General features: G+C 40.8%; 1 protein-coding gene across 1 annotated transcript in view; it reads left to right on the top strand.

The window, feature by feature from the left end:
• LOC122457283 overlaps window positions 1-20,812 on the top strand; it is an 87,302-nt gene extending 66,490 nt beyond the window's left edge. The window contains exons 9-13 of the mRNA XM_043501369.1: window positions 8,174-8,206; window positions 12,477-12,497; window positions 14,457-14,477; window positions 19,633-19,653; window positions 20,081-20,812. Of these exons, the coding sequence (XP_043357304.1) occupies window positions 8,174-8,206; window positions 12,477-12,497; window positions 14,457-14,477; window positions 19,633-19,653; window positions 20,081-20,244 (260 nt within the window). The 3' untranslated portion in view covers window positions 20,245-20,812. The remainder of the gene's footprint in view (window positions 1-8,173; window positions 8,207-12,476; window positions 12,498-14,456; window positions 14,478-19,632; window positions 19,654-20,080) is intronic.
• The last annotated feature ends 1,396 nt before the right edge of the window (window positions 20,813-22,208 follow it).

The following is a 22,208-nucleotide window of genomic DNA, read 5'->3' as shown; positions in this document are numbered from 1 at the left end:
TTGAGGCAAGTTAATAGAACATAAGAATCATGGAAGATTAGGGTTGGAAGAGACCTCAGAAGGTCATAGATGCATAGATACTAAGGTCAGAAGGGACCATTCTGATCATCTAGTCCAACCTCCTGCACAGCGCAGGCCACAGAATCTCACCCACCCACTCCTACAAAAAACCTCACCTATGTCTGAGCTATTGAAGTCCTCAAATTGTGATTTAAAGTCTTCAAGGAGCAGAGAATCCTCCCTCAAGTGACCCGTGCCCCATGCTACAGAGGAAGGCAAAAACCCTCCAGGGCCTCTCCAATCTTCCCTGGAGGAAAATTCCTTCCAGACCCCAAATTTGGCGATCAGCTAAACCCTGAGCATATGGGCAAGATTCACCAGCCAGATACTACAGAAAATTCTTTCCTGGGTAACTCAGATTACATCCATCTAATATCCCATCTCAGGGGATTAGGCCTATTTACCCTGAATATTTAAAGATCAATTACTTACCAAAATCACATTATCCCATCATACCATCTCCTCCATAAACTTATCGCGTAGATTCTTAAAACCAGACAGATCTTTTGCCCCCATTGCTTCCCTTGGAAGGCTATTCCAAAACTTCACTCCTCTGATGGTTAGAAACCTTCATCTAATTTCAAGTCTAAACTTCCTGGTGGCCAGTTTATATCCATTTGTTCTTGTGTCCACATTGGTGCTGAGCTGAAATAATTCCTCTCCCTCTCCTGTATTTATCCCTCTGATATATTTACAGAGAGCAATCATATCTCCCCTCAACCTTCTTTTGGTTAGGCTAAACAAGCCAAGCTCCTTAAGTCTCCTTTCATAAGACAAGTTTTCCATTCCTTGGATCATCCTAGTAGCCCTTCTCTGTACCTGCTCCAGTTTGAATTCATCCTTCTTAAACATGGGAGACCAGAACGGCACAAAGTATTCCAGGTGAGGTCTCACCAGTGCCTTGTATAAAGGTACTAAAACCTCCTTATCCCTACTGGAAATGCCTCTCCTGATGCATCCCAAAACCGCATTAGCTTTTTTCACAGCCATATCACATTAGCAGCTCATAGTCATCCTATGATCAACCAATACTCCAAGGTCCTTCTCCTCTTCCGTTACTTCTAATTGATGCGTCCCCAACTTATAAATAAAATTCTTGTTATTAATCCCTAAATGCATAACCTTACACTTCTCACTATTAAATTTCATCCTATTGCTATTACTCCAGTTTACAAGGTCATCCAGATCCTCCTGTATAATATCCCGATCCTTCTCTGAATTGGCAATACCTCCCAGATTTGTATCATCTGCAAACTTTATTAGCACACTCCCACTTTTTGTGCCAAGGTCAATAATAAAAAGATTAAATAAGATTGGTCCCAAAACCGATCCCTGAGGAACTCCACTGGTAACCTCCCTCCAGCCTGGTAGTTCGCCTTTCAGTAGGACCCATTGCAGTCTCCCCTTTAACCAATTCCTTATCCACATTTTGATGTTCATATTGATCCCCATCTTCTCCAATTTAACTAATAATTCCCTATGTGGCATGGTATCAAATGCCTTACTGAAATCTAGGTAAATTAGATCCACTGCATTTCCTTTATCTAAAAAATCTGTTACTTTTTCAAAAAAGGAGATTAGGTTGGTTTGGCACGATCTACCTTTTGTAAAACCATGTTGTATTTTGTCCCATTTACCATTGACTTCAATGTCCTTAACTAATTTCTCCTCCAAAATTTTTTCCAGGACCTTGCATACTACAGATGTCAAACTAACTGGCCTGTAGTTATCCGGATCACTTTTTTTTCCTTTCTTAAAAATAGGAACTACATTAGCAATAGTCCAATCATTCGGTACAACTCCTGAGTTTACAGATTCATTAAAAATTCTTGCTAATGGGCTTGTAATTTCAGGTGCCAATTCCTTTAATATTCTTGGATGAAGATTATCTGGGCCCCCCGATTTAGTCCCATTAAGCTGTTTGAGTTTCGCTTCTACCTCAGATATGGTAATATCTACCTCCATATCCTCATTCCCATTTGTCATGCTACCATTATCCCTAAGATCCTCTTTAGCCTTATTAAAGACTGAGGCAAAGTATTTGTTTAAATATTGGGCCATGCTTAGATTATCTTTAACCTCCACTCCATCCTCAGTGTTAAGCGGCCCCACTTCTTCTTTCTTAGTTTCCTTCTTATTTATATGGCTATAGAACCTTTTACTATTGGTTTTAATTCCCTTTGCAATGTCCAACTCTACTCGACTTTTAGCCTGTCTCACTTTATCCCTACATATTCTGACTTCAATAAGGTAGCTTTCCTTGCTGATCCCTCCCATCTTCCACTCCCTGTATGCTTTCTGCTTCTTCTTAATCACCTCTCTAAGATGCTTGCTCATCCAGCTTGGTCTACAACTCCTTCCTATGAATTTTTTCCCCTTTCTTGTGATACAGACTTCCGATAGCTTCTGCAGCTTTGATTTAAAGTAATCCCAGGCCTCCTCTACCTTTAGATCCATAAGTTCTTCAGTCCAATCCACTTCCCTAACTAATTTCCTTAATTTTTGAAAGTCAGCCCTTTTGAAATCAAAAACCCTAGTTGCAGATTTATTTTTGTTAATCCTTCCGTTCAGTTTGAACTGAATTAGCTCATGATCACTTGAGCCAAGATTATCCCCTACAACCATTTCTTCTATGAGGTCCTCGCTACTCACCAAAATTAAATCTAAAATGGCATCCCCTCTAGTCGGTTCAGCAACTACTTGATGAAGGAATCCATCAGCTATCGCATCTAGGAACATCTGAGCCATATTATTACTACTAGCACTGGTCCTCCAGTCTATATCTGCGAAGTTAAAGTCTCCCATGATCACGCAGTTTCCAGTAGTATTTACTATATTAAAAACCATTAAAAAGGGCTCTATCCATATCCAGATTAGATACCGGAAGTCTATAGCACACCCCAAGCACTATCGTAGGAGAGGCTCAGACTAGTTTTCTTCCCCAATGTAATTTTTGCCCAGACGGACTCTCTTATCCATTGCATCGCTTCTTATTTCTTTACATTCTACCTCATCATTGATATACAATGCTACTCCACCACCTTTATTTCTGTCTTTCCTAAACAGCACATACCCTTCAATACCTGTAGTCCAGTCATGACTACTATTCCACCATGTTTTTGTTGTCCCTATAATATCTGGTTTCACTTCCTGCACCAGTAGCTCTAGTTCCTCCATTTCGTTACCTAGGCTCCTCGCATTGGTGTACAAACATCTTAATTTTTGCTGTTTGGCCTCGCTCACATTTTGTACCCTATTAGGCATAGTCATTCTACAGCCAGTATAACCTATTAGACTAGTATCCACACCGCCCTCACTCCTTATATACATTTTCCTACCCACGGCTGTATCCTTTCTTACTTCGTCGTCTTCCCTCTCAATGCTAAAATCTGGTGTGGAGATTACCTGGACATCTCCCAATCATCTCCCCCAAATTCCTAGTTTAAAGCTCTCTTTATCAGTTGTGCCAGCCTTGATCCTAGAAGTCTATTTCCTTCCCTACTCAGAAGAAGTCCATCCCGAGAGAACTGTCCTCTGTCCATGAATGTCTCCCAGTGGCCATACTTCCCAAAGCCCTCCTTGTAGCACCACTGCCTAAGCCATCTGTTGACAATCATAATCTTGTCACACCTTTGTTGCTCTTCTCTAGGAACAGGCGGGATCCCACTAAAGATCACCTGAGCTTTGATTTCCTTAAGCGTCTTCCCCAGCCTAGCATAGTCTCCCTTAATACTTTCCAGCAAGAATCTAGCCGTATCATTTGTTCCCACATGAAGGATAATTAGGGGATTCTTTCCTGCTCCCTTTAGGATCCTTTTCAACCTCAGGTCTACATCCCGTAACTTGGCACCCAGAAGAGAGCACACCCTTCTATTCCTTGGATCAGCTCTAGTTACAGGCTTGTCTATTCTTCTCAATAAATAGTCCCCTATCACATAGACCTGCCTTTTCCTGGTGACAGCGCTATTCTCCAGTCTCTCCCCTGTTCCCTCTGGCTGCAAGTTCTTCCCATTCCTATTTTTCCTTAGAATCCTCTTCAACCCATCCTGTATCTTCCTGGGGCTCATATTTGGTGTAGTCTCCCTTGACTCTTCCCGTTTTCCTATAGGACTACCCTCTCTTCTCTTCTTCTTTACCCTTCCACCTTCAGCGACTACCTGCTGAGCCCCTTCTTCATTTTCCAACTCTGCAAACCTGTTCCTAAGGTCTATTTCTCCTTCACTAGCCCGTCTTTTCCTCTGCCTGGTTCTTTTAGTCACATGCTTCCACTGACCACTTTCCTCACCCAGTCTCCCCTCAAAATTCCCCAGCCCTGCTTCCATTTGTAAGTCTGAGCTTTTCCCTTCAGATACCTCATATCTTTGCTCCATCATCTGCTCAAACCCCTTCCTAAACTCAACCAGACTTTCCACCTGCATCTCCAGACCTCGGATCTTTTCCTCCATCAGCTCTATAAGATGGCATTTCATGCAGACAAAACTCTTACCAGGTCCCCCCTCCAGGATCATGTACATACCACAGCTTCCACATCCAGTCATCCTCATTGTGTCTTCCACTACAGGAGTCACTTCCACAGCTGCCTCCGTATTTGTCATCGCCTTCCCACCTAAGTCCTGTTAATCTGGGAAACACAAGCCACACCAAAAAGACCACCCCCCCCAGCAAAAGCAAACCCCAAACAAGCACCACAATACAAACTCCCCTTTCAAGCCCCCACTCAAACTCCCCTGTTTATAGCTCTGTTTGCTAGCTCCTGTGCCGCTGCCTTACTGGCTGGCTACCTTTATAGTACCTCTAGTCAGAAAAGCCCCGCCCCCTCTAGTCAACTAGTCCAATCCCCTGCTCCCCCTGTCGGAGCATTGGCCTGCTAAACCCAGGGTTGTGAGTTCAATCCTTGAGGGGGCCATATAGGGATCTGGGGCAAAAATTTGGGATTGGTCCTGCATTGAGCAGGGGGTTGGACTAGAAGACCTCTTGAGGTCCCTTCCAACCCTGATATTCTATGATTCTATGAAAGCAGGACCAATCCTCAACTAAATCATCCCAGACAGGGCTTTGTCAAGCCAGGCCTTAAGAACCTCTAAGGAAGGAGATTCCACCACCTCCCTAGGTAACCCATTCCAGTGATTCACCACCCTCCTTGTGAAATAGTGTTTCCTAATATCCAACCTAAACCTCCCCCACTGCAACTTGAGACCATTACTCCTCATTCTGTCATCTGTATCACAGGCAGTTGAAGGCTGCTATCAAATTCTCCCTTCACACTTCTCTTCTGCAAACTAAATAAGCTCAGTTCCCTCAGCCTTTTCTCGTAATTCATGTGCCCCAGCCCCCTAATAATTTGTGTTGCCCTCCGCTGGACTCACTCCAATTTGTCCACATCCTTTTTGTAGTGGGGGGACCAAAACTGGATGCAATACTCCAGATGTGGCCTCACCAGTGCCAAATACAGGGGGAATAATCACTTTCCTCAATAGCTGCCAATGTTCCTACTAATACAGCCCAATATGTCGTTTGCCTATTTGGCAACAAGGGCACACTCCTGACTCATATCCAGCTTCTTGTCCACTGTAATCCCCAGGTCCTTTTCTGTAGAACTGCTGCTTAGCCAGTCGGTCCCCAGCTTGTAGCGGTACACAGGATTCTTCCGTCCTAAGTGCAGGACTCTACACTTGTCTTTGTTGAACCTCAGCAGATTTCTTTTGGCCCAATCCTCCAATTTGTCTAGGTCACTCTGGACCCTATCCCTACCCTCCAGCATATCTACCTCTCCCCCCATCTTCGTGTAATCTGCGAACATGCTGAGGTGCAATCCATCCCATCATCCAGGTCATTAATAAAGATGTTGAATAAAACTGGCCCCAGGACCGACCCCTGGGGCACTCCGCTAGACACCGGCTCCTAACTGGACATCGAGCCATTGATCACTACTCCTTGAGCCCAACAATCTAGCCAGTTTTCTATCCACCTTATAGTCCATTCATTCAATCCATACTTCTTTAACTTGCTGGCAAGAATACTATGGGAGACCATGTCAAAAGCTTTGCTAAAGTCAAGATATATCAAGTCCACCACTTTCCCCATATCTACAGAGCCAGTTATCTCATCATAGAAGGCAATCAGGTTGGTCAGGTATGACTTGCCCTTGGTGAATCCATGTTGACTGTTCCTGATCACCTTCCTCTCCTCCAAGTGCTTCAAAATGGATTCCTTGAGGACCTGCTCCATGATTTTGCAGGGGACTGAGGTGAGGCTGACTGGCCTGTAGTTCCGTGGGTTCCCCTTCTTCCTTTTTTAAAACATGGGCACTCTATTTGCCTTTTTCCAGTCATCCAGGACCTCCCCTGATCACCACAAGTTTTCAAAGATAATGGCCAATGGCTCTGCAATCACATCAGCCAACTCCATCAGCACCCTCGGATGTGTTAGATCTGGACTCATGGACTTGTGCATGTTCAGCTTTTCTAAATAATCCTTAACTTGTTCTTTCACCCTGAGGGCTGCTCACCTCCTCCCCATATTGTGCTGCCCAGTGCATCAGTCTGGGAGCTGACCTTGTCTGTGAAGTCTAAGGCAAAAAAAAAATTGAGTACTTCAGCTTTTTCCACATCTTCTGTCACTAGGTTGCCTCCCCCATTCAGTAAGGGGCCCACACTTTCCCTGACCTTCTTCATGTTGCTAACATTCCTGTAACATTCCTCCTTGTTACCCTTCACATCCCTTGCTAGCTGCAACTCCAATTATGTTTCGGCCTTCCTGATTACACCCCTGCATGCTCGAGCAATATTTTTATACTCCTCCCTAGTCATCTGTCCAAGTTTCCACTTTTTGTAAGCTTGCTTTTTGTGTTTAAGCTCCCCAAAGATTTCACTGTTAAGCCAAGCTGGTCGCCTGCCATATTTGCTATTTTTTTGCGCATCAGGATGGTTTATTTCTGCGCCCTCAATAGGGCTTCTTTAAAATACAGTCAGCTCTCCTGGACTCCTTTTCCGCTCATATTAGCCTCCCAGGGGATCCTGCCCATCAGTTCCCTGAGGGAGTAAAAGTCTGCTTTTCTGAAGACCAGGGTCCATATTTTGCTACTCTCCTTTCTTCCTTTTGTGAGTATCCTGAACTGAACCATCTCATGGTCACTGCTGCCTAGGTTGCCACCCACTTCTACTCTCCCTACCAATTCTTCCCTGTTTGTAAGCAGCGGGTCAAGAGGAGCACAGCCTTTAGTTGGTTCCTCCAGCACTTGCACCAGGAAGTTGTCCTCAGCACTCTCCAAAAACTTCCTGGATTGATTATGCACTGCTGTATTGCTCCCCCAGCAGATGTCAGGGTGATTGAAGTCCCCCATGAGAATCAGGGCCTGTGATCTGGAAACTTCAGTTAGTTCTCCGAAGAAAGCCTCGTCTACCTCATCCTTCTGATCCGGTGGTCTATAGCACATGCCCACCATGACATCACCCTTGTAGCTCTAGCCTCTAAACTTAACCAAAGACTTTTCTCCAGTTTCATACTGGAGCTCTGAGCAATCATACAGCTCTCTTACATACAATGCAACTCCACCTTTTCTCCCATGCCTGTCCTTCCTGACCAGTTTATACCCATCCGTGACAGTGCTCCAATCATGTAAACTGCCCCACTAATTTTCTGTTACAATAACCATACTGGTCAGACCAATGATCTATCTTGCCCAGTATCCTTGTCTTCTGGCAATGGCCAATGACAGGTACCCCAGGGGGAATGAACAGAACAGGCAATCAAGTGATCCATCCCGTGTCACTCATTCCCAGGTTCTAGTGCTCAGTGTCTTGAAAAAATGAGTTCTTAGTGACCTTCATGACATTCCAAAGAACACTGAAACTATTAATTTGGCAGTAACAAAGTTCCTTTAAGAGCAGGATTGCATTGCCATAAAATGTGGTGGATTCTTGTTAAGGACTGTAGAAATGATTAGGCCAAAGAAAAAAGGTTACCTTGACTGACTGGCAGATTATTCTTTTCCCCTGCATCTTGTGTTTCATAAATTGGATAAAAAAGATCCTATATGGTTCATATGCGATCAGTAACTGGAAAATTATCTGCATACCTAGATTAAATACCTTATATCTGTTTTCTATTTCAGGAAATTGTGGGGAACTATGTGATCTTGGAACAGGTAAGAAATATTATAGACTAAGCTAAAATACGAGCAAATGTTAACTATCATTCTATGTGAAATATTTTTCTTTGATCACAAAGTGTGTATTGCCATACATTATCCTAAGTCTGCCCAGACTCACATCTCCTGCAATATAACTAAAGTTCTATATATTGAGATCAATTGGGTTGCACAGGGGGTAAGTCGGAAGAATTTATACATAAACCTTGAAGTCAATGGGACTATTCATATACTTAATGTTTGGCCTGTGCCTAAATACCTTGCTGAAATAGGGGTTCCTCAGTCTAAAAACTCTTGAACTTTGGTTGGACAGGTGATGCAAAGGTATTAAATGTATTTAAACAATACTGGAAAGTACATATAAAAGGCTATGTTAAACAAAGTTGTTTAGGTTGTGTCAAGGTTCTTTCCCCACTCTGAACTCTAGGGTACAGATGTGGGGACCTGCATTAAAGACCCCCTAAGTTTATTCTTACCAGCTTAGGTTTAAAAACTTCCTCAAGGTACAAACTTTGCCTTGTCCTTGAACCCTATGCTGCCATCACCAAGTGTGTTAAACAAAGAACAGGGAAAGAGCCCACTTGGAGACATCTCCCCCCCCCAATATCCCCCCGAGCCCTACACCCCCTTTCCTGGGGAAGGCTTGATAACAATCCTCACCAATTTGTACAGGTGAACACAGACCCAAACCCTTGGATCTTAAGAAGAAGGAAAAAGCAATCAGGTTCTTAAAAGAAGACTTTTAATTAAAGAAAAAGTAAAAGAATCACCTCTGTAAAATCAGGATGGTAAATACCTTACAGGGTAATCAGATTCAAAACATAGAGAATTCCTCTAGGCAAAACCTTAAGTTACAAAAAGACACACACAAACAGGAATATACATTCCATTCAGCACAGCTTATTTTACCAACCATTTAACAAAAGGAAATCTAATGCATTTCTAGTTAGATTACTTACTAACTATTTACAGGAGTTCTGAGCTGCATTCCTGATCTGTTCCCGGCAAAAGCATCACACAGACAGACCGACCCTTTGTCCCCGCCCCCCGTCCCCCGGCTTTGAAAGTCTCCTCATTGGTTATTTTGGTCAGGTGCCAGCGAAGTTATCTTAGCTTCTTAACCCTTTACAGGTGAAAGGGTTTTGCCTCTGGCCAGGAGAGATTTAAAGGTGGTTACCCTTCTCTTTATATTTATGACAGGTTGCAACATCTAGCCCTTGAAAGTTAGAGAATACCAGATATACAGTTACCAGGGCAATGTTAATTCTGTCCATTTGTGCATCCATCCTGTGCTCGGAATGAAACAGGAGCCCTGTGGAAAAATTAGTATGTGATCATATAGTTAAAGACTATATCATAATTCATGAAAGTGGTAGACTCAAAGAGCACAAATCTATTTAGCTTTACAAAGAGAAGACTAAGGGATGACTTCATCATAATCTATAGGTATCTATGTGGAGAATAAATATTTAAGACTGGGCTCTTTAATGTAGCAAAGAAACTATAACACAGTCCAATGGATGGAAGTTGAAGCTAGTGAAATTCAGATTGGAATTAAGGTGTATATTTTTACCAGTGAGGATAATTAACCAATAATAAAATAGAATAAAAACTTTGTAATTAACAATTGGAACACTTACAAGGGTCTTGGTGGATCCTCCATCACTATAATTTTTAAATAAAGATTGGATTATTTTCAAAAAAAGGTCTGCTCTACGAATTACTTAGGGCAGCTCTTTGGCCTGTGTTATACAAGAGGTCAGACTAGATTATCACAATAGTCCTTTCTAGTCTTGGAATTGATGCATTTATGTATGTATAGGCATCTGAAAATCTGGCATTTTCCAACTTTCAACTGGTTTCAGAGTAGCAGCCGTGTTAGTCTGTATTCACAAAAAGAAAAGGAGTACTTGTGGCACCTTAGAGACTAACAAATTTATTTGAGCATAAGCTTTGAGCTGTAGCTCACGAAAGCTTATGCTCAAATAAATTTGTTAGTCTCTAAGGTGTCACAAGTACATCTTTCAACTGTTTGACTTTGGCACTTAAATAACAGTATTTAAATGCAGAGGTTTTGTGTATATGATGTCCTGTGAGTTCCGTCCCAGAGATCCCAATTTACCTAAACAATAAGCTAAAGTCTCAGCCATTGAGACATTATTATAGAAACCAACTATTACAATGAGTGATTCTTATTGACCTAATTCTTATTGATCTGAGCAACAATCAGTGGTTTATTATTTCATTAATCACAGAACACATAACAGACATCCCTTCTCAAATACTAGTATCTCAATTGTAGAACACATTTCTGATAACAAGTATCCCTTGTCAATTATCAGTAGCCCCGTCAGACCTAATTAATACACATCATCAGGGTCAGAGCAAGGAATTGCACACAGTCCAATGTTGATTTTATATATTCCAACATTTGGTTACTCACAAAGCTTTAACTATGAGAATCGTTTAGTTTGATAGATACAGAATACTAGATCTGTAGATACACCACCACTTCGGTTTATACATAAAAAGGATTTTTGTTAATCTATATCTATCTATCTATGCATTGTAGGGGTTTAGTATCTTCTCACAGTTTATATCTCAACAATGTCTTAAAGAATGTCATGGGAGAAAGAAAACGTACAGACATAGTCTAAGGGTTTTCCCCCTGCTGAATATTAAGGGCTAATGCAAATAATTGAGTTGTGAGAGCATCTTGAAAAAGATCTCAACATATTTTATAATAGATTTAGGCAACCTAAATATAAGGGTTCCTGCCAGCTTCCTCTATAATAATATTTTCTAATATATATGAACAAGGTGTAGAGGTATGCTTGCTGTGAAAACCACTACTCTGAAGTTTTCCCTAATTTTTTACACTAAAATTCCAATAATAATAATGGAATAGGAGTAATATTTACTTCTGCAGTAAGAGGCTGACTCTGCTGTACTCACACAAGGAAAACTCCCATGGACTATATCATATATATAATCAGAAATAAACCACTCAAAATCCAAAATTTTGGACCAGCCTCTGAGCTCAGTTACATAAATTCATATACAGAGGTTTTTTCCACAAAAAACGACAAGGAATCCAGTGGCATCTTAAAGACTAACAGATTTATTTGGGCATAAGCTTTTGTGGGTAAAAAACCCACTTCTTCAGATGCATGGAGATTCATTACATGCATCTGAAGTTTTTTTTTTTTACCCACAAAAGCTTATGCCCAAATAAATCTGTTAGTCTTTAAGGTGCCACCAGACTCCTCATTGTTTTTGTGGACTGTGATACAGCATGGCCAGAAGGCAGCAGGAGAGTGATATAGGAGAGATATGTAAGTCCCAGGATGAGAAGAAGCCTTATTCCCTGTAGAGGGAAGAAAAGTTTCTATAGATTAAGTAAAAGCACCTGACACCAATTTGAGCACCTGAAGCTAGTCACCTAATAAAACCCACCTGCTTCAATCAGCCAGAAGAAGGAGTTGGAGCAGAGAGCAGTTTGGAGGAGTTGAAGTAGAGGAGAGTTTGGAGAAGTGCCGTGGCTGGCTAGAAGACCAAGACCCTAGGTAAAGAGACACCCAGCTTGTGTAGAGAGAGCGGGGGTAGGAAGCCCCACAAGCTGAAGAGCAGGAGAGGGAAGTAGCCCAGGGGAAGGAAGCACTAGTTCAAGTGGTTTACCACTATCCCTAGGGCCCCTGGGCTGGGACCCAGAGTAGAGGGCGGGCCTGGGTCCCTCCCTCTCCACTACCCTTCTCTGGGTTACTAGTGGGACAGTAAATACCCTAGTTCAGGGGCAGGAAACTGTGCTCTGAACCCCCCCCTCCCCGAGAAGAGGAAGCGCGGGACTCATCATAATCGTACCAGCAATTTGCCACAGGATACAGATTAACGTGGTTACCCCTCTGAGAGTTATTCCACTGGCTGAAAGTCTTTTTTTTTTCTGGATTCAAACAATTCCAGTTGAGAGAAGATTCTGTCCTTTTGCCTCTATTGAAAATATGACCCAGCTAGATAAAATAAAGGGCTCAAGTTTTAATGTTTAATTCAGAAAAATCATTTTGAAGATAATTCTGTGGAAGCCATTGGACTTACTGTGTGTTTAAACTTGTGTAACTAGAAACATAATTTGACCTAAGTTTTTGAACTTTGAGACTTTTTTTGATTATGTAGGGGATACCTGAGTAATATATTTATCTAATCAATTTCTATTATTAGTTTTCCCAATTAAAAAATTAATATGTATACAATATATTTTTTTATTTTGCAGGCCAAAACAGTGAGGAAAACAGTAAGTTACTGTTGAATTCTGATTACTTACCCTCCCGCAGCACAGAGGTTTAAATGGAAGATTCACTTGTTTTGAAATAAATCTTCTGAAAACCTTATACATGCATGGCCATAAGTCATAAGAAACAATGGAATTGCTGCTGTTCCACTGCATAGAAAAACAGGCAGGCCATGTGAAGACTAAGACCTAGATTCACAAAAGTATTTAGGTACCTAAATCCCATTGATTTCAATGGGAGCTGGAGTCAGAATCAGGTTACCTGGAGCAAGGCAAGGCCAGGGCAGGGAACAAACAGGCGCAGGAGCTATCATAGTTATGGGTGAATGATCTGAGCAGACTCTCAAGTGCTGGAAATGTTTAAGAGCCAGTCTGCTGACCCTTGGAACCATTCAGACAGTGTAGCCAATCAGACAGCCCACTACTGGCTAGTTTCACTTGTGCCCTGATTCCTGACATGTTTTCTTGGTCCCACAGGGTCACAAGCCAACTGGCTCTGGGTCATGTCTAGCTGCTGTATCTAGTTCTGCATCTCCTAAGGCACTGTCCTAGAATCAAATCTGCAAATCTGGTTTATGCTTTTGTATCAGAGAATATTTTAACATCATCTCTAGATGATTTTAATGGGTTGGTTGGTTTGTTTATTTGTTTTGCAAGACTACTCCTGGGGGGAAATGGTAAGTAGGTTTGCTTCTGAAAAATCTGAGAACAACTCTACAACCAGAGGGATATTGATGTTGCTGTTCCTTGGGAAATATTTTCAGTCTTTATTTTTTTGTTACAGTGTGTCTGACCAAAACAAAACCTCTGCTCAGGAAAGATACATTTTAAGGCTCCATCTCCTGAGATGCTGTGTCCTCAGCTCCCACTGTTTTCAGTGAGAGATGTGGGTATTCCCCACATCACAATACCGAAGCTTTGAGCACAGTTTTACTCACCTTATTCACAAGAGTACTCTTTAGAGTTGGTTGAAAAGTCAAGGTTTTTTTTCCCCCTTCATGTTGGGTTGCTGTGGTGTTTAACTTAATTATAGTATGGTCACCATTAAAAAGCAGTTTAGCTATATTCGCCTCTTGGACCAGATGCTGTTCTCCATTTAAGACTAAATCAGGAATTGCCCCTCTCATTGTCGGTTCCAGGATTAGCTGCTCCAAGAAGCAGTCATTGATGGTGTCAAAGAAAGAAAAGGAGTACTTGTGGCACCTTAGAGACTAACAAATTTATTTGAGCATAAGCTTTCGTGAGCTACAGCTCACTTCATCAGATGCATTTGGTGGAAAATACAGTGGGGAGATTTATATACAGATATAGAGAACATGAAACAATGGGTTTTATCATACACGCTGTAATGAGTGATCACTTAAGATGAGCCATCACCAGCAGCGGGGGGGACGACCTTTCATGGTGACAAGCAAGGTAGGCTATTTCCAGCAGTTAACAAGAACATCTGAGGAACAGTGGGGGGTGGGTTGGGGGGGAGAAATAACATGGGGAAATAGCCATCTGACCTTAGGTCTGTCTCCAAATTGAAGGGGACAATGAAAGCAAAACCTTTCATCACTCCTCTCCCACCTCTACCCTGAGTGTCCTTGTATGTTTTTTAGCCACAGCTCCAGATATCTCGAATAAATTTCAGCCCAATGACTAGGGCATTCAAATGAGAGGTGGGAAATTCAAGTATAAATCCCTGATCCACTTCAGGCAGAGGGTGAGAAGTGGGTCTTCCACATCCTGGTCGAGTGCTGTAACAACAGGCCCTGGTTAGAGATGGTTTGTGTGTATAGGTATGAGGATTTTGAGGTGAGAATGGCAGTTGCATTCTTTGTCTGTTTTTGAAGAAAAGAATTTTGTTTGGACCGACCTTGTTAGGATTGCCATGGATTTTCATATAAGCTATTTGTATATGTCCAAGGCAGAATGGAACCTGTTTGTGAAAGCTTAAATATTGATTTTCTTTTCCAGGAAAACAGCAGGAAAATAATCGTAAGTATTGATGGGCTTGTCTGGTGGCTTCACCCCCCCCACCCCCCAAAATAAAATGAAACAAATCAATTTATGTATTTATAAGCGGGGGGGGGGGAGAAGGAACTGAGAACCTCTAAAATGGAAGAGAATTATCATTTGTTTCTCAAATTTTGTCTTCTCTGAGCTTAGAAACTACTTTTACTGTCAAGGGATCCCATTTTGTGTTATACTTGCCATTGATTTTGCATCTGCACCTTCAGTGTGCATGGGCCTGATCTTCAAAGTTGTTGAGCACCTCTAACTCCCAGTCAACAGAAGACACAGGTTTTCTGGACACAAGGGTTCTCAAACATATACACTGCAAGTCAGTGGCTGCAATGGAAGCAATTAAAATTTTTACTTCCCCTGAGTATTACAAAGGAAGTGGAGCAGGACAGGGAGTCTGTCCCTTACTTTAAATCTGGCTACTGATTTGCATATTGAAAGATTTCTATTATGTTTGAAATAATTTTTATTGTTGCATTTTTAAGAGGTGCTTGAGAAATTAGGGTTTTTTTTAATTTCTTAGTTTAACGTTAATCAGATTGAGCACACATTTATTTTAAACCATATAAAAGAACTGTTCAGGACGTTTCCCTCACAGCAAGTTTTTGTGTTACCTTAGAATATTTGTACTTATTTTTCTTCTGGTATAAAATTCAAGGATTGATTTTAAGTATCATATTATGGACATTAAATAATGCTGTTCCTCCTCACTAATTTTCTCTTTGAGTATAAGCAGGATGCTAGCATAAGATATTTATAGTGTTTGTTTTTTATGATAAAATTTCTTTTCTTGAGATAGTGTGGCTTATTAATTTGGGAAATGGTTTTTAGATAAAATTTTTATTTTAAATGTTGTGCACTACCGTTAATTTCTCTATGAATTTCAACAAATACTTTATTTCATATTCTCAACCACTCTCCAGCTTCTCAATGCTGATCGCACTGCATAAATTACTCCCCCACCTCAAAAACAAACAAACAAAAAATCTGAGCACAAGGGGATTGCCTTTGCACTGGTGAATCTTTTTAGGGTGCACAGTCCCTATACATTTTCCAATTTCACCCTCTTTCTGGTCCAGTGCAAGGGAGTGGCTAGAAATAAGGAATCATGGTTTAGTATCCATACTACCTGCCTTCTGCAATAACCATGGGATCTGTTTTTAACTAAACAGTTTACAGCATCCTTCAAGCTGCTGTATTGTGCACAGTGGGAATATCCCACTGCTGAGCCAACTTGGAATTGGAGCATATGATGGAAACAGAACCTTTTATTACTCCACCTCCACCCCCAAAGTATGTAACAGCTGTTCATAGCTAGAAATCTTGCTACATAAGCACAGAAACCATCTCTAACCAAGTCTCGTGGTTATGGCACTCAGTGTTCTTTAGCCACAGCTCTGGACTTCCCTTATAACCTTCAGCCCAGTGGTTAGGGCACTCCTGTGAAAAGTGGGAAACCCACATTCAGAACTCTGCTCGACTTTAGGTAGAGGGTGAGAACTGGGTCTTCTACGTTCTGTTGAGTGCTATAACCACTAGCCCTGGTTAGACATGGCTTTTGTGGATATTTAGTAGTATCTTTATCTGAGAACAGCAGTTTTGTGCTTTGTTCATTTTTGAAGAAAGGAAGAATTCTGTTCTGACCATGTATGCATCTCCACTGATTTTCGCAGGAACCATTTGTGCTTCTCCAAGGGAGAGTTTAGCCTCTTTTGTGAATGCTGAAATAGTGATGTTCTTTTTCAGAAAGACTGCAAGAATTTTCTAAGCATTTATGGGATTTTCTATGAATTTCAAAGAAATGAAATGAATAAAAGTATACATACATAAATAAAAATGAAATACCTCTATAATGGAAAATATTATTTCTAAAACTTTGTCTACTCCCTGCTCCCTCTCCTCTCAGCTCAGAAATGTCTTGTGCTGCTCAGGGATCACACTTATATACAGTTATATTTTACATTTGTTTTGCATCTCCATCTTCAGAAACCTTGGGCTTGATTTTTTTTTTCAAAGCTGAGCACTTACAACTCCAAATACAGTTGTAACACAACAGAAGACCCAGGCTCTGTGGACACAAACGGCCTCTAATTTCACACTGAAAATCAGTGGTCGCTGTTGAAAATGTAAGTCCCAGATTTGCAGCAGCAAAAGAGAGCTCAGCTGAAATCTTACTTAGTTTTACTAATTCTGTCATTTTTTTTCTACAAAACACTTTTTTCCCCCTCTTTTGTCACACTCCAATGTTGCATCATCTTTCCCCTTCAGTCTTTCCTTCTATATGCTGTTACCCCAAGACTGGACCCAAGGCACTCCAATACTGGACTGCCTATAAATATAAATTGATTGACAATTTATTCTGTCCAAACGGGTAATAAGGTTGTGACCCACCCTAGAGGAATTGCCTGTATTTTACAAGGGGGCTTATCTCCAACCTGCTGAGGACTCCTCAACACACTGATCCTGCTAACCCTTGGAAGGACACACTCAATAGATTGATATACAAGCAGTAATTCTTCAGAAACAAAGTATCATTTATTTAAATAAAATAAGCAGTTGCAGTATATTTAATAAAGGCAAGAAAGACTACATTATAAGGCAAGAAAGAGTACATTATATTTTAAAAGAAATAAAATTTAAAATGGCATACTAAAAATAGAAGACACAGATATCATAGGAAACATACCATACGTAGACCATATAGTAGTTACAATCTGATACTTAAGGCACATAGAGATCTCTCATACACACGCATAGAGCCCTAATGCAATGTTGTTATACAGTATCAGTTGTTTACAAAATAACAAGCAGAGCTTCTATATACTTCTACAAGAAAGCATTACAGATTTATACATTGAAAAGACATTACAATGTAACATACCATGCTATGACCAGTGACCATACCATCACAGAATGGGGGGTGGTGAGGGTGGAGGACACTCGGAAGCAGGCAGTCAACTTTATTTGTAGGCATACCCAGTCATTCTTTAAAATAGATAGATGTCTTCCTTAGATTTTCTTTCAGTGAGGTAAGGTAATACTTCACACTTTATAATTGAAATCACACCTTTTTTGCATACCAACTCAAGAATGAAAGGTAAATTTTCTTTGATTTTTTTCAACTTCTGCTATTCTTTAGAAGCATGTTCTTAAATAAAAACAAATATTTCTTCATTTCATTGTCTGTCTTCAATCTAAGGAAGTTCATACCCTGCAGATTTCTCTTTATCTCTGTAACAGAACTGTTAATGACTAGTCTAAAGATGAAAGACTGATTTTAAGTATCACTGTCCAATATGAAAAGGAGTACTTGTGGCACCTTAGAGACTAACAAATTTATTAGAGCATAAACTTTCGTGAGCTACAGCTCACTTCATCGGATGCATATGAAGTGAGCTGTAGCTCACGAAAGTTTATGCTCTAATAAATTTGTTAGTCTCTAAGGTGCCACAAGTACTCCTTTTCTTTTTGCGAATACAGACTAACACGGCTGCTACTCTGAAAACTGTCCAATATGATATTCAAGAATGCCATGCTTCCTCTTCTGTTAATTCTCTGAGTCATATGCAGGACCCTAGCTCAAGTTTTTGATGGTAGTGGTTTTTTTAAATTATATTCCTTTTTTCAGGATATGATGTGTTAGTAACTGTGAAAATCATTCTGAGAATGTAAAATATATATCTTTCTTTAAATACTGTATGCTGCAGTGGAATAGTATCTCTTTGGATGTAAAGAAATGCTTTTTATTTTAAGGTTCTCAGATACACTGTAGCATCTTCATGCTGCATTGACTACACAAACTGCCCCTCAAAAAAAAAAAATTTGAGCAAATGGGGATTCACTTTGTGCAGAAGAATCTTTGTACAGTGTGTGGCCACTATACATGCTCCTATATCAGCTGCCTTCTGGCCCAGCATAAGGTGTGTGAGGAGGGAAAAAGGGGCATGGCTTGGCAACCATGCTACCTTCCTTATTCAATAGCCATAGAATCTCTAAAGAGCGGTTTAGAGCATCCTTCTAGCTTCTTTGTTCTCCACAGTGGGAAGATCCCATGGCAGGGCCAGCTCAGAATTGACATGTATGATGCAAAAAGAACTTTTCATTACTCCTCCTCCACACCCACACACCTAGCTTCACTGAATGGTTTTCAGCCACAGTTCTAGTCCTCCCTTATAACATTCAGCCCAGCAATTAGGGCACTTAGGTGAGAGGTGGGAAATCCAAGTTCAAATCCCTGATCCACCTCCAACATCCTTGGTGAGTGCTGTAACTACTGGCCCTGGTTAGTGATGGCTTCTGTGTGTTTATAGGAGGATTTTTTAGATTAGAACATAAATTACATACTTTGTCCATTTCTGAAGAAAAGAACAATTCTGTTCTGACTGAGCCTGTGTGCATCTCCACTGATTTTAATTGGAGCTATTAGTGTTTATCTAAGGGAGAATTTGCTTTCCATTATTGATAGTCTTATTATTTATTATTGATTTTTAATATTTATTTTCTTTTCCAGAAAAGCTACAGGGTGGGGGGAAGGGACTGTCAAGTGGTTTCACACAAAAAATAAAAAATGGAAAAGATATAACCTCTATAATGAAAAATGTGCAACACCAAAAGGGAGCTCAGCTCTGAATCAATCTTTCTATTTTAAACAGTTCTAATGATTCTGTTTTTCTACAAAACCTTTCTTTTTAATTTTTCTCACATTCCAATCATTCCCCTTTAATCTTTCTATCTGCATGCTATGTTCTCTCCATTCTTCTGTTTTAGTCCTCTCATTTGTCAGCCTATGACACAATATAACAATGAAAGCAGTATAAAAATATAGATAGACTCTCTTTTCAATATTATCTTTTCTTTATTAAGAGATTATATACATATCTGCCTCGTGTCCCATGGCATATCATTGGTGTGCTTTGTCCTGTGTCATGCCTCAAAAACTTGCATAAGTGTTGGATTTCATGGTCTGCAGAGCAAGACACATCAAGCTAAATTTGGCCTTTGTGTTTCTTATACCTCTTAACTGCTTGGTAACTATAGTGACACTCTATATAAAAGTGGTGGTTTTCAAAATTCAGCTGAAAGTGACTAAGACTTATTTAATTCTAATCTTTTTTTTCTTGTCCCATAGATGATCTCCAGCAGAAAATAAGTAAGTTTGGATTTGTTTGTGAAAAGCTTAACTCGTATAGAATCAGGCTCTGTGCTGACACTAAAAATAGCAGGGTGGATATGGTAAAATCAGCAGTGTGGAGATAATGGCAAAGATGTCAATTCGGGCTAGGCATCCAAGTAAAATACTGCCTAACCATCTGGGTGTATAGTTGGGCAGCTATCTCAAACCTTCACTTCAGCCACTGTGGCAACACTGCTCATTTGAGTCACTGGCTGAAACAGGGCTGTCGTGTACATGCACCCAAGCTGGGAATTACATCTCCCAACTGCTTTATAGACATACACTGAGTGTCACAAAGGAAGTGCAGCAAAGTAATCTCCCTATTACTTTCAACAAGGATAGTATGGTACATATTGAAACACTTGCATTATTTTGCAATAAATTGTATTTTTATGTTTTTCAGACCAACATCAGAAAGGGAACAGTAGGTTTTCTTTGATTTTTGGAGTTAATGTTAATCAAATTGAGCACAGATTACTTGTAGATTGTGGGTGTCACTATAGCGCCTTCAAGAGAATGAGGGTTCAAGCCATTGTCAATAACGTGTCTGTGATGATGTGTGGTTAGGAGCAGGGCATTTGTAAAGAAGAGTCGGTGGAGTATGGGCTGGATCTCCAGTTTTGTGAGAGCACAGGGACTTGTGTTTGTTTAGTTATGGAATGCTAGATTGTGAGCTGTTACTGAATCTGGATGATGGATCATGTGTGGTATATAGGAAAAGGGTGAATGAGTAAACTGGAAGCTGATGATTGGAGATGGCTTCAGGGAAAGCTCCTTTAGTGAGGTAAGGTAACACCTTTTCTCCCAGTTTCTAATTAAAATCACACTGTTTTTTGAAGACCAACTCAAGAATGAAAAACGTGAATTCTCTTTGATTTTTCAACTGCTGCTATCCTTCAGAAGAATGTTCTTAAATAAAAACAAATATTTCTTCATTTCATAGTCTTTCCTCAATCCAAGGAGATTTGATTACCCCACAGATTTTTTTTTTATCCGTAACACAGCTGGGGATGACTTTCTCTTACAGCAAGTTCATTATTGCAAGGATCCCAGCTCACCATTCACACTACCTGCCTTTTGCAATATTGACGGGTTCTGTTGGTAATTGTAACACTTTAGAGCAGTAGTTCCGAAATTTGTTCCGCCATTTGTTCAGGGAAAACCCCTGGCGTGCCGGACTGGTTTGTTTACCTGCTGCATCCACAGGTTCGGCCGATCGTGGCTCCCAGTGGCCACGGCTCGCTGCTCCAGGCCAATGGGAGCTTCTGGAAGTGGCGGCCAGTACGTCCCTCAGCCCACGCTGCTTCTAGTAGCTCCCATTGGCCTGGAGCAGCGAGCCACTGCCACTGGGAGCCGCGATTGGCCGAACCTGCGGACGCGGCAGGTAAACAAATCGGCCCGGCCTACCAGGGGCTTTCCCCGCACAAGCAGCGGAACAAGTTTGGGAACCACTGGTTTAGAGCATCCTTCAAGCTGCTGTATTCTTTGTAGGGGGAACATCCCACTGCTAAGCCAGCTCAGAATTGGAGGGTAGGATTCAAATAGAACCATTCATCAATCCTCTTCCCCTCCCTAAGTGTTCTTTAGCCACAGCTCCGGACCTCTCTAAATACCTTCAGCCCAATGATAAGGGCACTCAGGTGAGAGGTGGGAAACCCAAATTCAAATCCCTGATCCACCTCAGGCAGAGGGCTGAGAACTGGGTCTCCCACCCTCTGAGTGAGTGCTGTAAGCAGTGGCCCTGGTTAGAAGAAAGCAATTAGGTTCTGATTGACCTTGCATGCATCTACATTGATTTTCGTAGAAGCCATTTGTGTTTATCCAAGGGAGAGATGAGCCTGTTTCCTTAATGCTTAAATATTGATGACCTTTTTCAGAAAAACTGCAGGAATTTTCTAAGTATTTCTGGGAATATCTAGGAGTTTCAATGAAAAAAATATAAATAAAAAGAAAATACATCTGTAATGGAAAAAATATTATTTCTTGAACTTTGTCTTCTCCCTCTCCTCTCAGCTCATAATTGTGTCTTACTGTTTAGGGATCACATTCTTTGATTTTGCATCTCCAACTTCAGATACCTTGTGCCTGATTTTCAAAGCTGTTGAGCCCCCACAACTTCAAATAAAGTCACCAGGAGACCTTGGTTCTGTGGACATTAGTGGCCTCCAATTACACACTAACAATCAGAGGCCACTATTGGAAATTTAAGCCCCAGATCTGCAACAGCAAAAGGGAGCTCACCTTAGACTTTGAATAGATATTTCCATTTTACTTTTTTTCTAATTGTTATTTTTTCCTACAAAACACTTTTCTCTTTTCTCACATTGCAATCGTTTAATCATCTTTCCCCTTTTATCTTTGCTTCTATGTGCCATGTTTTCTCTGTCTCTGTTTTAGTCCTTTCATTTCTCATCAAATGAGATTATATAATGATGATACAGTATAAAAATCTAGATAGTATCTGTTTTAAAGTCTACCTTTTCATTATTAAGATATTTTATGTATCTATAGCTGCCTCTCCCTGCCCTCCC

The sequence above is a fragment of the Dermochelys coriacea genome, chromosome 23, assembly GCF_009764565.3.
Source record: "Dermochelys coriacea isolate rDerCor1 chromosome 23, rDerCor1.pri.v4, whole genome shotgun sequence".
Lineage (NCBI taxonomy): Eukaryota > Metazoa > Chordata > Testudines > Dermochelyidae > Dermochelys > Dermochelys coriacea.
This window is presented reverse-complemented; position numbering and strand designations above follow the sequence as displayed.